General features: G+C 43.8%; 1 protein-coding gene and 2 long non-coding RNA genes across 7 annotated transcripts; 1 reads left to right on the forward strand and 2 right to left on the reverse strand.

Moving 5' to 3' along the window:
- Positions 1-2,715: 2,715 nt before the first annotated feature.
- On the reverse strand, positions 2,716-4,253 carry LOC142558035 (uncharacterized). 2 transcript variants are annotated; one of them, XR_012822931.1, is made up of 3 exons: positions 3,917-4,253; positions 3,684-3,771; positions 2,716-2,843 (listed from the first exon to the last, which is right to left on the reverse strand). It is a non-coding gene; the product is annotated as an uncharacterized LOC142558035 (long non-coding RNA). The 2 variants fall into 2 exon arrangements; XR_012822930.1 differs by having other exon boundaries at positions 2,763-2,843; positions 3,679-3,771.
- A 4,307-nt stretch (positions 4,254-8,560) lies between these two features.
- On the forward strand, positions 8,561-12,818 carry LOC142592749 (uncharacterized). 3 transcript variants are annotated; one of them, XM_075704402.1, is made up of 5 exons: positions 8,561-8,885; positions 8,967-9,095; positions 9,407-9,502; positions 10,071-10,130; positions 10,188-12,818. In XM_075704402.1, exons 3-5 carry the CDS (start codon positions 9,449-9,451, stop codon positions 10,245-10,247), a joined length of 174 nt encoding a protein of 57 aa, XP_075560517.1. In that variant the 5' UTR covers positions 8,561-8,885; positions 8,967-9,095; positions 9,407-9,448; the 3' UTR covers positions 10,248-12,818. The 3 variants fall into 3 exon arrangements, with proteins under 3 accessions (XP_075560517.1, XP_075560516.1, XP_075560515.1); XM_075704401.1 differs by having other exon boundaries at positions 10,071-12,818; XM_075704400.1 differs by lacking the exon at positions 8,561-8,885 and having other exon boundaries at positions 8,893-9,095.
- Positions 12,553-16,267, reverse strand: LOC142592750 (uncharacterized). Of its 2 annotated transcripts, XR_012830795.1 has the most exons (3): positions 15,932-16,244; positions 15,318-15,391; positions 12,553-14,708 (listed from the first exon to the last, which is right to left on the reverse strand). It is a non-coding gene; the product is annotated as an uncharacterized LOC142592750 (long non-coding RNA). The 2 variants fall into 2 exon arrangements; XR_012830794.1 differs by having other exon boundaries at positions 12,553-15,391; positions 15,932-16,267.
- Positions 16,268-17,374: the final 1,107 nt, after the last annotated feature.

The following is a 17,374-nucleotide window of genomic DNA, read 5'->3' on the forward strand; positions in this document are numbered from 1 at the left end:
GAGTGCATTGCATGGTCATGTCGACAGGTGGATGTGTGACAACCAAATATTAAGTGACTCTCAAATAGGATTCAGGCCTTGGTTTGCCCATGTTGACTTGGAGAGTGGAATTAAACTCGCTCGCCGCAACAACCAGTACGCCGCCTTAGTGACATTACACATTGCGAAGGCGTATGAGAGTGTCGAGCGCACCATCTGGATCGACAGACTTGAAAGTGCGGATCTCCCACAGTATATAATTGCATGTATTCGTAATTTCCTAAGCGGATGTACATTTTAATGCTATAAAAACGGTTACATTCAAATTGCTTATGAAGACGCGGACAAGCGCCTTTGTAAGTGCGAGTCCGCGTCTTTCGTGTCTTCTTTGTGTGTATGTGTATTTTTTGCGCTGTATTTGCAATTTAGAATGTTAGACGGTCTAGCTCAACGGCCCTGGAGTATATTTCTTTATAGAGCGTCGTAGGCTCGACGTGCAGAGAAAATCATCATCATCATCATCATCAGCCTGGTTACGCCCACTGCAGGGCAAAGGCCTCTCCCATACGTCTCCAACAACCCCGGTCATGTACTAATTGTGGCCATGCCGTCCCTGCAAACTTCTTAATCTCATCCGCCCACCTAACTTTCTGCCGCCCCCTGCTACGCTTCCCTTCCCTTGGGATCCAGTCCGTAACCCTTAATGACCATCGGTTATCTTCCCTCCTCATTACATGTCCTGCCCATGCCCATTTCTTTTTCTTGATTTCAACTAAGATGTCATTAACTCGCGTTTGTTCCCTCACCCAATCTGCTCTTTTCTTATCCCTTAACGTTACACCTATCATTCTTCTTTCCATAGCTCGTTGTGTCGTCCTCAATTCGAGTAGAACCCTTTTAGTAAGCCTCCAGGTTTCTGCCCCGTAGGTGAGTACTGGCAGAGAAAATGACTTCTAGAATGTCCCCTGCGCCAACTTGGATTGTGCATTACGCTCCCTGTGACACTGTCTATGGGGCGTCGGCAATAGGACACTGCAACGGGAACGCATTTGACGCCATATTTAATTTTTAAGTGATACGTAGCGACGGCCATGTTAATTTCATTGTTTTGCTTTCCTCAATATGAACACAAAAATATTAACTTCCAATTTTAAAGGAATACAGCCTGAAAATTGATAATAACAATTAGTGTTCATTTAATATCACTTCTAAATCACAAAATTCTATTTCAGTGTTCTTCCCTGCTTACTTACTGCTTGCCGATTCATGGCCGATCCCCCGTAGTGAGTTGATCCATATCCGTGCGCACCAAACCAAACCAAATCTAGGTGTTGCTGGTATGAGCAATTTAATTTCTTCTTTCCCAGCTGTTAAAATTATGCAGATCCACGCATTGTGGGAATCGATGTAGGCGAAACTTTCCGGGCCGGATGCTTTGATTGATGATAATTAGCGCTGATGCTTACGTCTAAAGCTTAATTTCTTCAACGTTTAGGCTAACACGAGAGTGGTGAGTTGATATTAAACATTACCTTGCACGCTCCACAGCTGTTTGTCGGCGTAGTACACAGATAACACACGGAGAGGTCTTTGCTTGAGGCGTTATTGTGCGCCATATTTTATAACTTTTGAGAGCGTTGAGCGTTGTCATTTCCTCACATGGCACATCGTATTGTGGCAGAAGTGTAAAACTTAGATTATGGGGCTTTACATTCCAAAAGAACACATGGATTACGAGGCAAGCCGGAGTGCCACCACTCCGGATTAATTTTGACGCCATGATGTTCTTTAACGTGTTCCACATTATAAGTGAACGTGCGTTTTCTATTTGGCCCCCGTCGAAGTGCCGTTGCCGCGATTGGGATCAAATCCACAACCTCAAGCAATCCCTTATAAAAATTTCTAGCAACATTTTTTAGACAGTCTATAGACTTTTGTTACTAGAACCTACCAACAGTCAATTGAAATACATCCTAACAACGCTCTAGTAACACCCTAGAAACAATTGGCCACCAACTTTCAATAGAAACATGTTCATAGGATGTCTTTAAACTTCCTACCAATTTCCTATGAACATTTGTCTTTATACACCCTAGTAACATTCTTTCAAAAGAGAAATGTTCATATATTTTCTGTTAACTTCCTACCAACCCTCTATTAACAAGCTTTCTTTATACACCGTATTAACATTCTTTCAAAAGAAAAATGTTCATATATTTTCTGTTGACTTCCTACCAATCCCCTATTAACAAGCTTTCTTTATACGCCATATTAACATTCTTCCAATTGAACAATGTTTGTAAACGTTCTGCCAACTTCCTACCAATCACCTATTAACATTTGTCTTTATACACCCTAGTAACATCCTATCAAGAATTGGATCCTATCAAGAATTGGCTACCGTACTTCAACTGAAGCATGTTCATAGATGGTCTGTAAACATTGTACTAACCGTCAACCAACACAAGTCTTTAGGCTCTTTAGTAACACTCTGGCAATATTTTACTCACATGTGCTTATGTACTTGCTATTGACGTCTTACTATTCCCCTAGTAACATTTGTCCCACATACGACATAGTAGCATAATGTAAACATTTGTCAGTATGTGGGAACATGTTGGTAAAAGGCAGTATGCACCCTAGAAGGTGCATGTAAATGGAAAACAAATGCAAGTTTTCACTGAAAGAAGTTTATTCACACAAAAATATTTACACAGAATTGTGAGAGAAGTAGTAGAGAAATTAAAAGAAAAAATAAATGAATAATGACTTAGTTGGTTACGGCATGGCAGCTGTCGCCTAATCTCTAGCAAGCATCGATTATGCAAGCTGATGTCTCAGAATGCTTGCAGAATGAACCAACCCTGCACAGAAACAAGATGGTCAGTGTTAACACCATGTTCAGGTTAGCATATCACATACATAGAACAGCTTTTTAAGGTTCACATGAATGGTAAAATTGTAACCGTCATCGCTGTTTACTTGCAGAGGAGATGGCAAGGATGGGGCACATTATTCAATGCATATCCTTTGCTGCGTTGTATTTACTGCGTGTTATTAAAATTAGGAAAGTGTACTAAATGGGTTTCTCTACCAATTAACTGCATAAATGAGTTGCTCACAAAAAAGTTAATGAAATGGTTTATTCATGGTGAAATTTGTAGCACGCACAATAGACACGGACGCAGAGAAGGTGGTCACGCGAGCGCTTACTCAAAGCTGGTTATTTTTGGAAGGAATGAAAGTAACAGCGCCAGCTAGCTGCACCGAGCATGTGCAAAACGTGTCATCCATTTTTATATAAGCAGATTACAGAGCTTCAAGCAGTATACAAGAATACAAATGCTTTGTCAGTGATAGCAAGCAATGGCTGACTGATGCATTTTTAAGCAAGCCTTATTATACGGAACGCTTCTGTAATTTGACGTGTTCGTTTATTTTTACTCGAAAACAAAATATCAGTGTCAAAAGATACCGGTTCAGAATGACATAGGTTGCAGTGGTTAAACAGGTGCGAATGACTTTCTTTCACATTCGCACTTGTCTATCCAGTGCAACCTATGTCATTGTGAACCGGTTCGCTGAAAAATATGTAATTGTGAACCGTGAAGCTATACGCTCAATATTTTACTGTTTCTCATCCTGTGCAGCCAGAGTAGGAAAGAGCAAAGAATGAGTTCATGATCAGACAATATTTACCAGACCTTAGGTCATTGCGAACGCTGTGAAAACGAAGTATTTGTACGCTTCGTGTTTATAGCAACTTCAAGCGAACCCCATGACGCGGGGCAGCTGAAAAAGGTAAGAAAATTGTTCTTAAAACATTTCACGTCGTTACAGTTCGCGCTATAATAAACTGCCAAAATGCGGCATTAGAAACTGAAATAAAATAACATCAAAATAATATGTTTATGAAAAATTATGGAAAAGAACATACCTTTTATTATAATTTGGAGATAGAGAAAACTTCGGCGCATAGCAGTCTTGAGGAACAGCTGTTCGCTATTTGTGCAGTTTAAAACACGGACAGTGCCAATATTAAATCACTTCACACGACACTGCATCGCAGCTGGCAGAGAAGTTCCAGAAACGCTCACATCACGGAACGAAGAAAGCACCGTGGGCTTCGCAAACACCTTGCTGGTTGGCTTGCATCGATGAATTAGCTACAACACAGCATAAGCATAAATAGCAGCAAAAACGGCTAGATTGCTGCTACAATACGCCACGAAACACCTACATCGCTGCGACCGTACCATGCTGGCGTCGCAAAGGAACTAATGGCGATTGCGAAGGTCTCCTTCTTTGCCTCGACTCGGCCAACTGTCAAATTTGTGCGCATGCGCGGGGAGGCATGTGACATTCTTTCCATCCACCTGCTTCGCCTTGACCGCCGCGGAACTAAAGACCCTCTTTAAGCCGAAACATGCCCCCCCCCCCTCCCCCGCTACCTTGCGATGGTTGACTCACACCTAGACATTCCTCGCCTCTTGGTGAAAGCTGTGGCCGGCCTTTGTGTACGCACCCCTTTCTGGGAACTGAACTTAGAGGGAGGAATGCACCTCATGGCCGAGGTTGCAAAAAAAAAAAAAAAAACTGAGAAGGCAGCCGGCTCAATTTTGTTGGGCATTAGGGGCTGTATAGTTTTATCTTTCGAAACAATTATTGCTCTGAAAACCGACTTTTTTCTCGAAATGTAATATACATAGAAAAATAAAATCATATTGGGTAAATTATGTGGATATTCTATTTTGCGCAAAAGCATCCTTTAGCACTTGCTGCTTTCAAAGACAAAACATTGCTCCCTGGCGCCCAGCGGTGAAGCACATTGTAGTACTATTTTTTATAGTCAAATACATGTCCGAAGCGTGGCGGCTATGACGCCAGCAGTTTTCAGACGCCCGATGCACGGCAAAAGCATGGCCTTTGATATCCTGGCTGTTGGTATACGGAATGCGATTATTACGGATGTCATGATGACCCCTTGTCGGAGCTCAAAATATTGTCGCCGTGTTGTGAAGCAAGATCACTGAATGTTAAGAGTGCATAATTATTTCTTTTCGATCTGTTTTCACACACAGCAAGCTACCATCGCCATAAAGCACATCAGTTGACATAGTTACTTTGCCTTCACTTTGATGCAAGGTCCTATTTCCTTTAATGTGCAGAAGCCGTCGGTAGGAGGCAGAGACGAAAGCGTGCGAATAGGAACGCGTAGAAAGCTAAATTTTTTATACTGTAAGGGTAATTTAATTATTTTTTTCACAGAAAAGTGTTGCTTGCACAGATTTCAGCTTTTCTTTCTATTCGACCTGTGCGCTTCTCAGGTCAATACCCGCTCTCACTCAGCAGTAGTTGTATTTTGCAGCCTTATGGACATTTGAGCGGCAACGTTCCAGCGCCGTGTTACCCTGAGTTTCGGCTCTTTTTCTTCTTTTTAACAAATATCATGACGCTACTATGCTTACACGTTCCAGCTTAGGGCGTACTATTTATATCGCAGATTGCACTGACCTAATTATCTCGTTGCAAAGCTAATTGGTGGCATTGCAATAGCAGTGCGTGGTAAGGGCAAATTTACGCTCGAGCCTTATACCACACCACCCGCCTGCCCGCACGCATGTGGTCGGGTGAAAATTTGCACATTTCGTAGACCGGTACACACACTTCGGCTTACACTGCATGTGCGAGCCCAGTGTATGCCAAAATGTGTGAACCAGCGGGCGAAATGCACAGTTTTCTGCACGACCGCACGCGTCACGGCTCAAGCGTAAATCGGCCTTTAATTAACCAGCCCCAAGGTCGGGATAAAGCTCTGCAACTGGTGTGCGGCCTGCACAGTAGTCCGCTATCACACCGGTCAGGTGGTGTAGCGCAAGCAAATTTTCTCGGAGTGTGCTGACGTCACCGCACGCTCACGTAGTCCAGTAGATCCTCTAAAAGATTAGTTCTAATAATTTACGAACATATTTCTTTAAACATTTTAGGAGCACTCCGTCAACAATTGGCTACCGACTTGGATTGGGACTATGATTTAAAACAAAGAGCTTGACTCCTGAGCATGTCATATATCGGCATTAATGTGTGTTAGAAAAATTTATCAAAAACTCTCAAGTTACTTCCTATCCTAAATATTTTTTGGCAAACAGTACGAGCTGTGGACGTACTGAGGATACATGTCCTTCAAACAAAAAAATATAGTTCGATGATGTATAGTACAACATTCTTTACACAAAAGTAACGAGCCTTCTGACGCAGTACTGAAGTGGTTATAGAGATAAAAGTTAGAAAAATACATGTTGATGGGGACCTTAAAATATTCTATGTGCAAAAGTAAGAAGGAAGTCTTTTACGGTGTATTATATATATTCTTTATACAAAAGTAAGAACGAAGTCTATTAACAGTGTATTTAAAACATTCTTTATACAAAAGTAAGAAGAAAGTCTGTTAACAGTGTATTATATATATTCTTTATACAAAAGTTATACGAACCATTTAGAGTTCCTGTACCGATAACTATCATTATTTGTTTGTGTTTGTACGTTGATGCACTGTAATTAATCTTTTCCCAGTTTTGTTTTTCCATTGTATTTACATTACGCACTGTTCACCTCTCCTATGTAACATTTACCCTATGTAATACCCTCCCTAGAGGGCCTTTAGGGTTATTGTGAAATAAAATAAAAAAAATAAAAAAGTAAGAAGGAAGTCTATTAATAGTGTATTTAAAACATTCTTTATACAAAAGTAAGAAGAAAGTCTGTTAACAGTGTATTGAAAATATTCTTTATACAAAAGTAAGAAGGAGGTCTTTTAACGGTGTATTTAAAACATTCTTTATACAAAAGTAAGAAGAAAGTCTGTTAACGGTGTATTGAAAATATTCTTTATGCAAAAGTAAGAAGGAAGTCTTTTGACTGTGTATGAACAAATGTTACTAGAATGTAAATGTTAATAGACTGTCAATAAAGTTAATAGAAAGTTGGTAGGAGTTCTAAAGAATGTTAACGTTCATTTTTATAAGGGATGCCATAGCCGCAAAGCTAACGCGACGGGCGCAGAAGTGTTGAGCGGTCGACTGCTTCCGTTGGTCTCCTGGTCCTTGCGGTGCGCTTTAAGCAATGCAGCTCTGTTTTTGAACGCCCTGCGTAATTTGTCCGCCAGACATATTTGCACGGCGTTTACTTTTCAGAAATAGCAGCAACGAACTGCACCGTACCTTGAGCTTAAGCGTATCCTGTTTTCCCCCAGCCGCTATCTTATAGTAGTAGGGTGTCCTTGCCTTCTCACGTTAGCACCCCACCTCTTATATGGGAAGTGCCCCTTTTCCTCCCTCCCCTTCTTCTCCTATTGTTCTCTTCTCTACAGTTCCACCTGCGTCCTCTCTGGCCTCGCACGTTAGTAGTAAGGGAAGCGCTGCAGTTTCTGCACCATGTTTCCCGCCACACCTGCATCGTATTCTGCCTTGATCCTAGCTTTCGCCAGCCAAGCCAACCCTGTGGCAATACCGGGAATCCAATCGCCTCCTTTCAGCGACCGCGTTTTGACGGTCGTTTTCCCCCTCGGCCCTCTCCCGACTTCGTTCCCCTTATTTGTGGCCGTGCCTTATCTAGCTTTTAAGAATTTCCGCCACCCGTTTCTCCTTTCCGACACGAACTGTCCTTGCAAGCCAGAATCGCTGCGATAACCAGAGCAATAGGCAGCGACCACGCGAGCTGCACGGGACGACGCTGCCACCATCGCCTATCACGGAGAAAACCAGCGGCAGGTCGGCGGAAAGGAGTCTGTGACACTCGTGCGCTAGTCGGTCGTCCTTTGACCTCGCCATGGCCAACTCGAACTTCGGCAGCCCCCGCGAAGGCGTCGTCACCGCAAGTGAGGAAGATCAGACGACTTCGGAGTCGGGGGTGTGCGGCGCCTTCGCTAATCTTTCGATGCACTTAAATGACGAAAGAAACGCTGCTCGGCTTGCGGGGCTCCGTTTCCAGGCTTCCCAGGAAAGCCGCCCGACTACCTACACCCTCGCCGGTTTCGACAGTCCCTTGGTAGACAGGCGGGACATCACGTTCGTGGAGCCGCTACCGATTTCTATGGTCTGCGCCCGCTGCGGCAGGGTTCCTGCCAAGGTCCTGGAGCTTCCCTGCGGCCACGCAATGTGCGGCTTGTGCCGATGCGCGGATTTGTTTGCTGAGCTCCTGAGGACCAGGAACGACGCGTTCAGCGGTTTACCCCGCGGCGGCGTGTGCCCTCACGACGGGCTCCCTTTCCGCGATCGCGACCTCGAGCTGCACAACAACAGCCTGGAGTACCTGCGGCAGCTGCAGGTGTACTGCGTCCACGCGCGGCTCGGCTGCCCCTTCAGGTCCGAGCTGAGCCGTCTGGAAGGTCACTACGACGAGTGCCGCTTCAACTGCGAGACGTGCAACCTCCGCTGAAGGGTCGACGTCCCGGTGAACAGCGAGCAGCAGCATTCTGTGTCCTTGCACGCTCTGATGCAGAGTCCGCCAGAACAGACGACGCGACGAAGCGGCGCCTCCAGGCACGATTGCTGGACCTCTTCTATTCGCGCTTTCCAGAAACGCTAGCGCCGCCGCGCGGATCTTTTCGGAAGCCGGGAGGGGGTGATGGATTTCTCGCTCACGCGGTTTCTGCAGCTGCGTTGGCGTACTTGTGCTCTTCGTTATGGAAGAAAACAGTCGACGAGCGAAGAGCAACCGCATGTGCAGTGTGCCGCAATGCACAAATCGTGCAATTTCCGGAAAAGTGAGCCTGCACCACTTTCCAAAAGATAAAAAACGGAGGAAGTTGTGGGCGATCAAGCTCCGCATCGGGAAGCAAGTGAGCGAAGAAATGGTCGTATGTAGCGATCATTTTAACAAAGACGACTTCTTTTGGGGCCACCTTGGTGAGTAATTGACTGTTGCGATGCTCTCAATGATTTCATTTTATTCTTGTGGTGAGCTGATTGTGAAATTTTGCCTTAAAGACGGGTTGAAGCCCTTACGAAAGCGGCTGAAAAGAAACGCCGTGCCTTCGCAAAAGATCCCTATGCGCTCCCACGAAGCAAGTGTGAGGCCTAGGGTTCCCCGAAGAAAGCCCCCCACAGATTCTCAAGGTAAGTTTAAGTACGCAAGTGTCACCGTTTATTAAATGTTCTGCCTGCACTCGCGCTGTTTCGGTAAATATTCCTCGACGGTGCCTGACGCTGCGTAGTGAGCATTTCACACTAGCGAACGTATTCTGCATCTGTTCTTAGTCGTTCTGTGTGAAAATCAAACAGGCGGTCAATGTGCAAGGCGTTCGCTACTTTTTTTGGCTGTAGTGAAAGTTGTGTACCGATCGGAGGTACTGCGCAAGCGTTTGTGATCTTGTATTTGTTTTGCTTGGTCTTAAAGCATCTCTTCTATTGACCTAACAATGTTGCAGGAAACGAGGGCCAACAGGACGACGTATCTGAAGTCGTCATTAATGAAGATTGCGCATGCGAGCTTCCTGATAATTTGGAAGAAAGTGAATACAATGGTGAGAATTTTTTTTCCGACCTTCGCACCCAAGTTTTGATGATGCATAGGCGTTACCGCATGTTTAAGTTTGCCGTTTCACCAAACAAGGCGAGTCCGGTTGTGCAACTGCAAAGGGCAATATATCGAGAGTGGTATCGCCGAAAGATTTTGGGCACCTAGATAAATACACGTTCTACTATTAAGAGACTAAGGCTTTTCTAATGTCACCTTAGGCAAGTAACCTACTGGAGTGACTCTGATGCAATAGTGTTCTGTGTGTGTGAATGTGTTTTTTTCTATGATCTTTCTCACTTTTTGTGCTTTTCTTTGTAATATTTCGGCACCCCCCTTACCCTTTCACCTGTGCACCAGGTTAGCAAAGTGGATGTTTACCTTCCAGGTAACCTCCCTGCCAACCTCCCCGCCTTTCGCATCTGATACTTTCTCTCTCTGCTCTTGAATTTTAGAGCAAAGGCAAGCCAGTGCAATGCATCTTGTTTTATTTTGCCGTAGGACTGAATACACCGTGTTGTAGGACACTTCACATGGTTTTATGAAGGATTTAGTTCACCATCATTGTATTGCAGACCCACCTGTGCAGGATTGGCTTCCCCCCCTTTCAAGCTCTTGCTCACGAACAACAGCAGGTAACTTTTTGCTTAAAACTGTACCAATTTCGCTCTAAATTTTTTCTTGCGTTACAGAACGAGACGCTGCAAGGGCACTTGTTGAACTTCAAGAGCTGGGCCACACACCTGAGCTAAACAAATCCGTTCAAGTGAACTCACTGGACTTCACACAAAAATTTAGGATTTCGGACGTGCTTCTTTCTGATGCTCACCTAAACACTTTGACTGGCGTACCTTCTCATGCACTTCTAAACAAGATTGTTTCACTCGTAGAGAAGTATGAGGCGGCAAATAGGATGGAAGCTTCTGTGAGGGACAGAGTTATTTTGGTGTTCATAGTTCTGAAACAGGCTATGTCATTTTCCTGTCTCAGTGTACTTTTTCAATGCAGCATTTCGTCCATACACAGATATTTTGTGCACACACTGCCTCTTGCTGCTGCAGTGCTGAAAGCTGCCATTGAGTGGCCTTCAAAGGAGGAAATTTTAAACAATATGCCTTCGCACTTTAAACAGTATCCGAGAGTGCGAGGTGTTGTAGATTGCACAGAAATCCCAGTTGAAAGATCTCGCTGTGTGAAATGTCAGCTACTGACATATTCACAATACAAGTCGACTTACACTGTAAAATTTCTCATATGTGTAAGTCCAGCTGGCACAATAACATTCATCAGTGAAGCATTTGGTGGACGAGCCTCAGACAAAGCCATTACAGCTGAGTGTGCAATACTGGAGAAGTTCGAGTCATTCACAGATGACATTATGGTCGATAGGGGTTTTTTCATTGATGACTTGTGCACTGCCCGTGCAATTGGCGTAATTCGGCCACCTTTTGCTAAAAAGGACTGCCAGTTTGACCGCAATGATGCCCTTAGGACAGCTGATATTGCTAGGGCACGGGTTCATGTAGAACGAGCAATACAACGAGTTAAAATATTTAAGCTCTTCAACTCAACTCTGTCCTGGGAAATGCTGCCTTATATCAATGAGCTGTTCACAGTTGCGTGTGGGCTAACTAACTTGTGCGCACCAATACTGGCTGATGATAAATTTCAGTAAGCACGCTTGCAAAGCTGACACAATTCATCCTCATCATTGCAATCCTATTTTATGTCCACTGCAGGACGAAGGTCTATCCCTGCGACTTTTCAATTATCCCTGTCCTGTGCCAGCCGATTTCAACTAGTGCCTGCGAATTTCTTAATTTCATCACCCCAGCTATACTTCTCCCGTACTCGACTGAGCTTCCTTTCTCTTCGCACCCATTCTGCAACCCTAATGGTCTACCGGTTTTCTAACCTACGCATTACATGATGTGCCCAGCTCAAATTTTTCTAATAATGTCAATAAGTATATTCGGTATCTTTGTTTGCTCTCTGATCCACACCACTATCTTCCTGTCTCTTAACTATATGCCTAACATTCTTCGTTCCATCGCTCTTTGCGCGTTCCTCAACTTGTTCGCAAGCTTCTTTGTCAGTCTTCACGTTTCTGCCCATATGTTAGCACCGGTAGAATGCGCTGATTGTATACCTTTCTTTTTAATGATAATGGTAAGCTTCCAGCCAGGATCTGGCATGTGCTCCAACCCATTTGTATTCTTTTGCTGCTTTTACTATAACTTCGAGATTGCTGGTGCCATTACCCTGCTTATCTTTTAGTGCATACATCTTGGTTTGACCTACGCCAAGCTTCCTTCACCGATTTCATGCTGCGTCCATCTTTTACGGCTTTTTTCAGTCTTTATCGCGTTATAATTTCGAATCAATTATTTTCGCCTTGTTGATCAGTTTTGACAGTTTCGCAAATTCTATCTTATCTCTTGAGTTGGACACTTTCATTCTTTGTCGCTTCTTTATTAGGTCCTTTGTTACTTGGGAGAGCTTGCCTACTGGTTGCCTTGGTGCCTTGCCTCCCACTTCAATTGCTGCCTCTGAAGCCATCCTCGTAACGGTTTCATTCATTAGCTCTATGTCATCTTCATCTCTGTTCTAAGGCTGCATATTTGTTTGCAACTACCAGCCTGAATTGGTCTGCTTTTACCCTTACTGCATCTAGATTGGCTTGTTTCTTCTTGACCAATTTTAATCTTTCCCTGTTCAAATTGAGGTGAATCCTAGCCCTCACTAACCTATCAGTGTTGATCAGACACATATTGCTATGGTTAACGGAACACAAACTGGCGAATGTTAATGTTACTTTAACAGAACAATCTCTTTTGGTGTATTTTCCACTTAATTTGTGCGACATCATCAGCTGTTCAATTATACATACTGTCTATAGTATGCGCTGTTGGGTCAAATAGGCGTGATGGTTATTTTTTTTTTATTTTTTCATCACTTTGTCGTGTACATTGCAATGTGTGACTAAGTACAGCTGTGAACTTGTGGGCATTGCAACCACAAAGACGTGAAGAATGTGAACCGAGAGCAGGTGGCAAATATACGAGCATGCGAGAGCCTCGCATGTGGCATACATTTATTTGCAGACAACCTATACAAATGGAAGTGATGTGTACACATTCAGTTAAGAGACATATGAAAGTTGAGAGGAGGGCGAATATCAACATTTTCTAACAAATAGTAAATATTGAATATCACATAGCAAAACGCAGACACACATTTACAGGAGGAATGTTTATTGTGGTATGTTTATAGGTGTGATACGTGTACTGACAAGTAAAAAAAAAAAGCAGCCAAGTATATCAGGTACAAAGGACCAGTTATAAACACAGAAGCACTAATTTTCAAGTAAAAAACTACTTGTATTCGCTCAAGTACTTTAGAGTGACTGCAAACAAGCTCTTCAGGAATTATGAGCTGCTGTGTGACTAGCTTTTCGAAGAATGCAAAATAAATAGTTGCTTAAAAAAAGGATCAACAGCTTTCTTCTCTTTTTTGCAACATGTGCACTGTAGACACTTGTAAAGGTGTCATTTGCAGAGAAAACATCACAGGTTGTAGAGTAAAAAATGAAACTCCATGACTAGACATCCAAAAGCACTAAATGACAGAATACAAGCAAAATTTGCAGCTGGCCATTTATGCATATGCTGCAAAACCTAGAACCAAACTTGAACTCCTCATTTTGCTTCTTCGATGCTTCAAAAACTCTTGCCATTTCAGTTCTCACAATTTGCTATACTTTCCTTAGCAGACATTGAACAGTAAATATAATTAACAATTGCTTAATTGCTGCTACATATATTGCAATTCACGGCGGCCGCATTTCGATGGAAGCGAAATGCGAAAGCACCCGTGTACTTAGATTTTCGTGCACGTTAAAGAACCCCAGGTGGTTGAAATTTCCGGAGTCCTCCACTACGGCGTGCCTCGTAATCAGAAAGTGGTTTTGACACGTAAAACCCCATAATTTAATTTTTTAATATATTGCAATTCGTAAATATTACAAAGTACTGAATAGCTTTTCTTCTAAGTATCCCCCCTCCCACTGAATGGAAGTGATCAACAACGAAAAAAACCTATGAACACCAACATACTTTCAAGCCTTGCTAATCTGCACAAGCTTAGGTAGTACCCTTTTGAAGTAGACATACTGCAGCCTGTCTACAAGTGCCTGAATATGCTCGGTGTCTCTCGGCACATGAATGACAAGGCTCTCAACTTTCGAATATACTATAAAATGACACAGATTCATGTTAAGGAGGAGCATGCCCAGTTGAACCTGGGAATAATACTTGTGAGCACGTCTCAATGCATAATTTTCTCCATCACACACAATAAATGCCAGCTTCTTAGCATTTACAAGGTCTTGTATGCTAGAGTGCTTGCCTAGAACAGGACACTTCACTTCCAGCAAGATGTTCGTTCCCCTCTGCTCACTTATTCCATCCGGGCTGTAGCCAAGCCAAGGAACATCTGGAATGACGACGAGTCCCAGCTTGCTCACGCTTTCGTTATGAGTCTTCTCGTACTCTTCAAGTGCAAGAGGCTCGTTGTCTTTTCCATACATTGTGGCTTCATTTCCCTTGAAAGGCTCCCTGCAGTACAGCCTGTCCAGCTTTGCTTCCCAACTGCGTGTACCTCTTTCTTCAAACGTGTAGAGTTCTCTGCAGATGCTTCCAGTAATTCTTTTTTTTCTTTCGCTGTGCCACAGAGTGGATGACTGATCAGTTGTCTCGCGGCATATTTCCCTAGCTTTGGCATAGGAGAGGCACACATTTTGAAGATAGAAACTCTTTTCATTTTCATTGAGATGTTCAAGAGTAAACCTTTTCAGTACTGTTTTTTCACCATCTAGCACCGATTCAAAAAATGAAAATTTTGTGTGCTCTCTCAAGTAGCAACCTTGTGTGAAAATTGTGTCGATGGCGCGGACTATGTTCAAATTGCTAGTGAAAGGGATTGACTTTCTTGCACGAGTTTTGTGTTTTGCCAGTGCAGAATTTGGTACTGCATCGATAAGTTCTTTCCTAATCAGGGCTTGAACATCTTCAGGGACACTTATTGGTTGAAGCTGCTCGACGTGGCAAAACAAACTAATTGGCCTTGGTTTGTAGATGCTGGCGGCACTGGCACGTCCCCACTGTTGTTGCACATCCGTGCATGACAATGCATCCAGGGAAGTGGCACTTGTCCTGTACATCAAAATAAACATACCTTGCTGAAATACTCTGTGTATTGGCTTTTTTCTGCATCTTTCATATGATTCAAGAAAATGTTTCCTAACAGTGTCGCGATGGGGCTAGTTGGAATTCTATGATGCAACTTGGTAGTGCGGAAAAAAAAATGAGACAGACGGGAACCATTTCAGTTTTGAGTTAGCGCTTGTGTACATTGGTTCCATTTTGTTTCATCCTTTGTTTCCGTGTTAGTAAGTTACATCAACAATATTTTACAGCAGATTCAGAATCAAAATCCTACAGTAAACAAATAAAAAAGCCCAGAACGTTTAAAACATTTCTGGGCATTCTGTGGTTATTAATACAGCCTGTGCCCACCTGAAGTGACTGAAGCAACACATACTCAATTGATTGCTGTGTGCATGTTCTTGAAACTCTGTTCCTAGTGCAACAACAAGCCCCAGATGGCATTGAAAAGGCATCATTGCCACTGACTTCTATGTTCGCCTTTTACAATGTGGCTCTTAGTTCGACATAAGGTAAACATATTCACTGTCACTTGATGCACATTACAGGCAAGCCAACTAATGAAAATAAATAAACACATGATGTATAAAGTTTTACCTGTTCAAATATATCAAAGTGGCAAACAAATGTTTGCATTGACCAGAGAGACCGGCCTTGCACGTGCATTCTCCCTGAAAACAATCAAACCAATGTTAAGCACGCAAACGACCTTAAAACCGCGCTAATTATTTACAGGGCAAATGCGTAGGCTCCCACATGCACATTGAATTCTGGAAGCCGAAAACAACACATTGGTGCTTTTATGACACTAGAACGACGAAATTGCGCGTTTAAGCCCGAGAAGTAAGTAAAAAAATAATTGCATTTAACGCGTTGCACTTTGGCGAAATCGCCGTACAGCACGCGAAAACGCTAATCATGCTGGAAACGGGGCGCGCTGGCACACCTCATTGTCTCGCTCATAGCTTCTAAATCGGCACTACTGAAATGTTTCCGTGTTACCTGGCATTTTTAACAAGCATTCCACAAATAAGCCATTGCAGGGAGCCATGAATGCACATAACGTCATCAATGCACACAACGTTTATATTATGCAGCGGCATGAGGGGTACTGCGCTTTGTTTACATCCGAGCGCCACCAATTAACTGCTTGGTGTCAATTCTCGTACATCACGTATATCTTTAAAAAAAACGTAAGGTGAAATACTGACCTTTACGGCGCCGGTTTCATTGCAGACTTGAACTTTTATAGTATGCGGGGGGCCTCTCACGGCGCTTGTCTGCAGGCATAGTGACTCGACCTCGACAGCCGCGCTTGTCGTCGCTCGTATACCGCAGCATATTATATGGCCAGCGTTAAACGCAGCCTCTCCTTCTACAACACATCTCTGCGTTTCCTTTGCAAGATCAAGGATCGCGCTTAGAGATACTAGAGGCCCGTGAGCCGCCTGCACCTGTAGACGCGCACGCTTTCGTGTCGGCTCCATCACCTCTATCCCCGCCATATTGAAACGTTCTCCGCGCCCCCTATAGTCGCTGGAAAGTGCGAATAGGATGCTGTCTTGTAAGCTGCTAGTGCTATACTTTTATAAAGATGTATGTTCTCTTGCACTACGCTTCCCTCGAGTGATGATTGCACGCATGTTGTGGTTGGCCGGTGATATCCTTGAATATCCACGTGCATGAAGTGTTTTATGGCATTGGAATGCAGTGTGCAAACAGCTGGGAAGCGTTTTCTTTTCACGGCGTCGTCGGAGTAGATTGAAACAGCGGGCTTATAGTTTGTGGGAATTGGGACATACCAGGAGAGGCGTGTAGATTAATTGAAGAAAACCCCAGATGCACGCAATCTACCCTCCTGGTGAAGTCTTCAACCGCCGTCTGAATGTCGGAAATGTGATCACTATTTCGTAAAAGGCCAAAGTATGTTCATTTTAAGCTGACAAGCTCAGTGCATGCAATATGTCTGCTCAGAATTACCTCACTACGTGCCGCGGAAAGAGCTTAAATTTCCGACTAAACCCGGTTTGCCCTTCTCGTAGGTGCCGCGCTCAAAGACGGAGGGAGGGGGAGGGGTGACGTATGTCAGCAAGTGCGCCTATGTACAGTCTAGTGCAAATATGACTAAAGGTAGCGACATTCCTTCTCGCCCGGCCTCTCCTTCTCCTGATCTCCTCGCATCTCGCGCTTTCCCTCGTTGCTCGCCCTCGCTGTTTGGACGTTCGTTCCTGGGTGCACGGGCTTCGCCCATAGAATTACTGAAAGTGAGACATTAAAATTGTTGTTGGGGGATAGCACATGGATTTTTAACGGCTTGCTTATTAAAGGAGTACTGACACAACATTTCGAAGTCGCGTTAACGTGTGAGATCGAATTATGTGCGCACACACACATCGTCTGCAAAATATAAACGGTGAATATAGCTTGGAACATATTTAAAATCAATTTGCATAAGGGGTCCGAGTTCGTGCGCGCCGCTGCACGCTTAGAATGGGACCCACTGCAGAGCAGCCAGATTTGCTCGTTTACTTTCGAGCGTGCTTGTGTAAACGAAACCGGCCGAGCTTAGAGCAGTCCGATGATCTTCCACCAAGAGTACGTACCCCGAAGCCTGATGCTGTCCCGACTTTTGCCTCGCCTTGTGTCCTGCTCCG

The sequence above is a fragment of the Dermacentor variabilis genome, chromosome 9, assembly GCF_050947875.1.
Source record: "Dermacentor variabilis isolate Ectoservices chromosome 9, ASM5094787v1, whole genome shotgun sequence".
In the NCBI taxonomy this organism is placed as follows: domain Eukaryota; kingdom Metazoa; phylum Arthropoda; class Arachnida; order Ixodida; family Ixodidae; genus Dermacentor; species Dermacentor variabilis.

What these genes read in the sequence shown, in the direction of transcription:
- LOC142592749 (XM_075704400.1), top strand. Translation starts at nt 8,906, where the DNA reads ATGCTCTCAATGATTTCATTTTATTCTTGTGGTGAGCTGATTGTGAAA. An exon ending in GGAAGAAAGTGAATACAATG is followed by an intron (nt 9,503 to 10,070) that starts GTGAGAATTTTT and finishes ATTGTATTGCAG; the next exon opens with ACCCACCTGTGCAGGATTGG. An exon ending in TTGCTCACGAACAACAGCAG is followed by an intron (nt 10,131 to 10,187) that starts GTAACTTTTTGC and finishes CTTGCGTTACAG; the next exon opens with AACGAGACGCTGCAAGGGCA.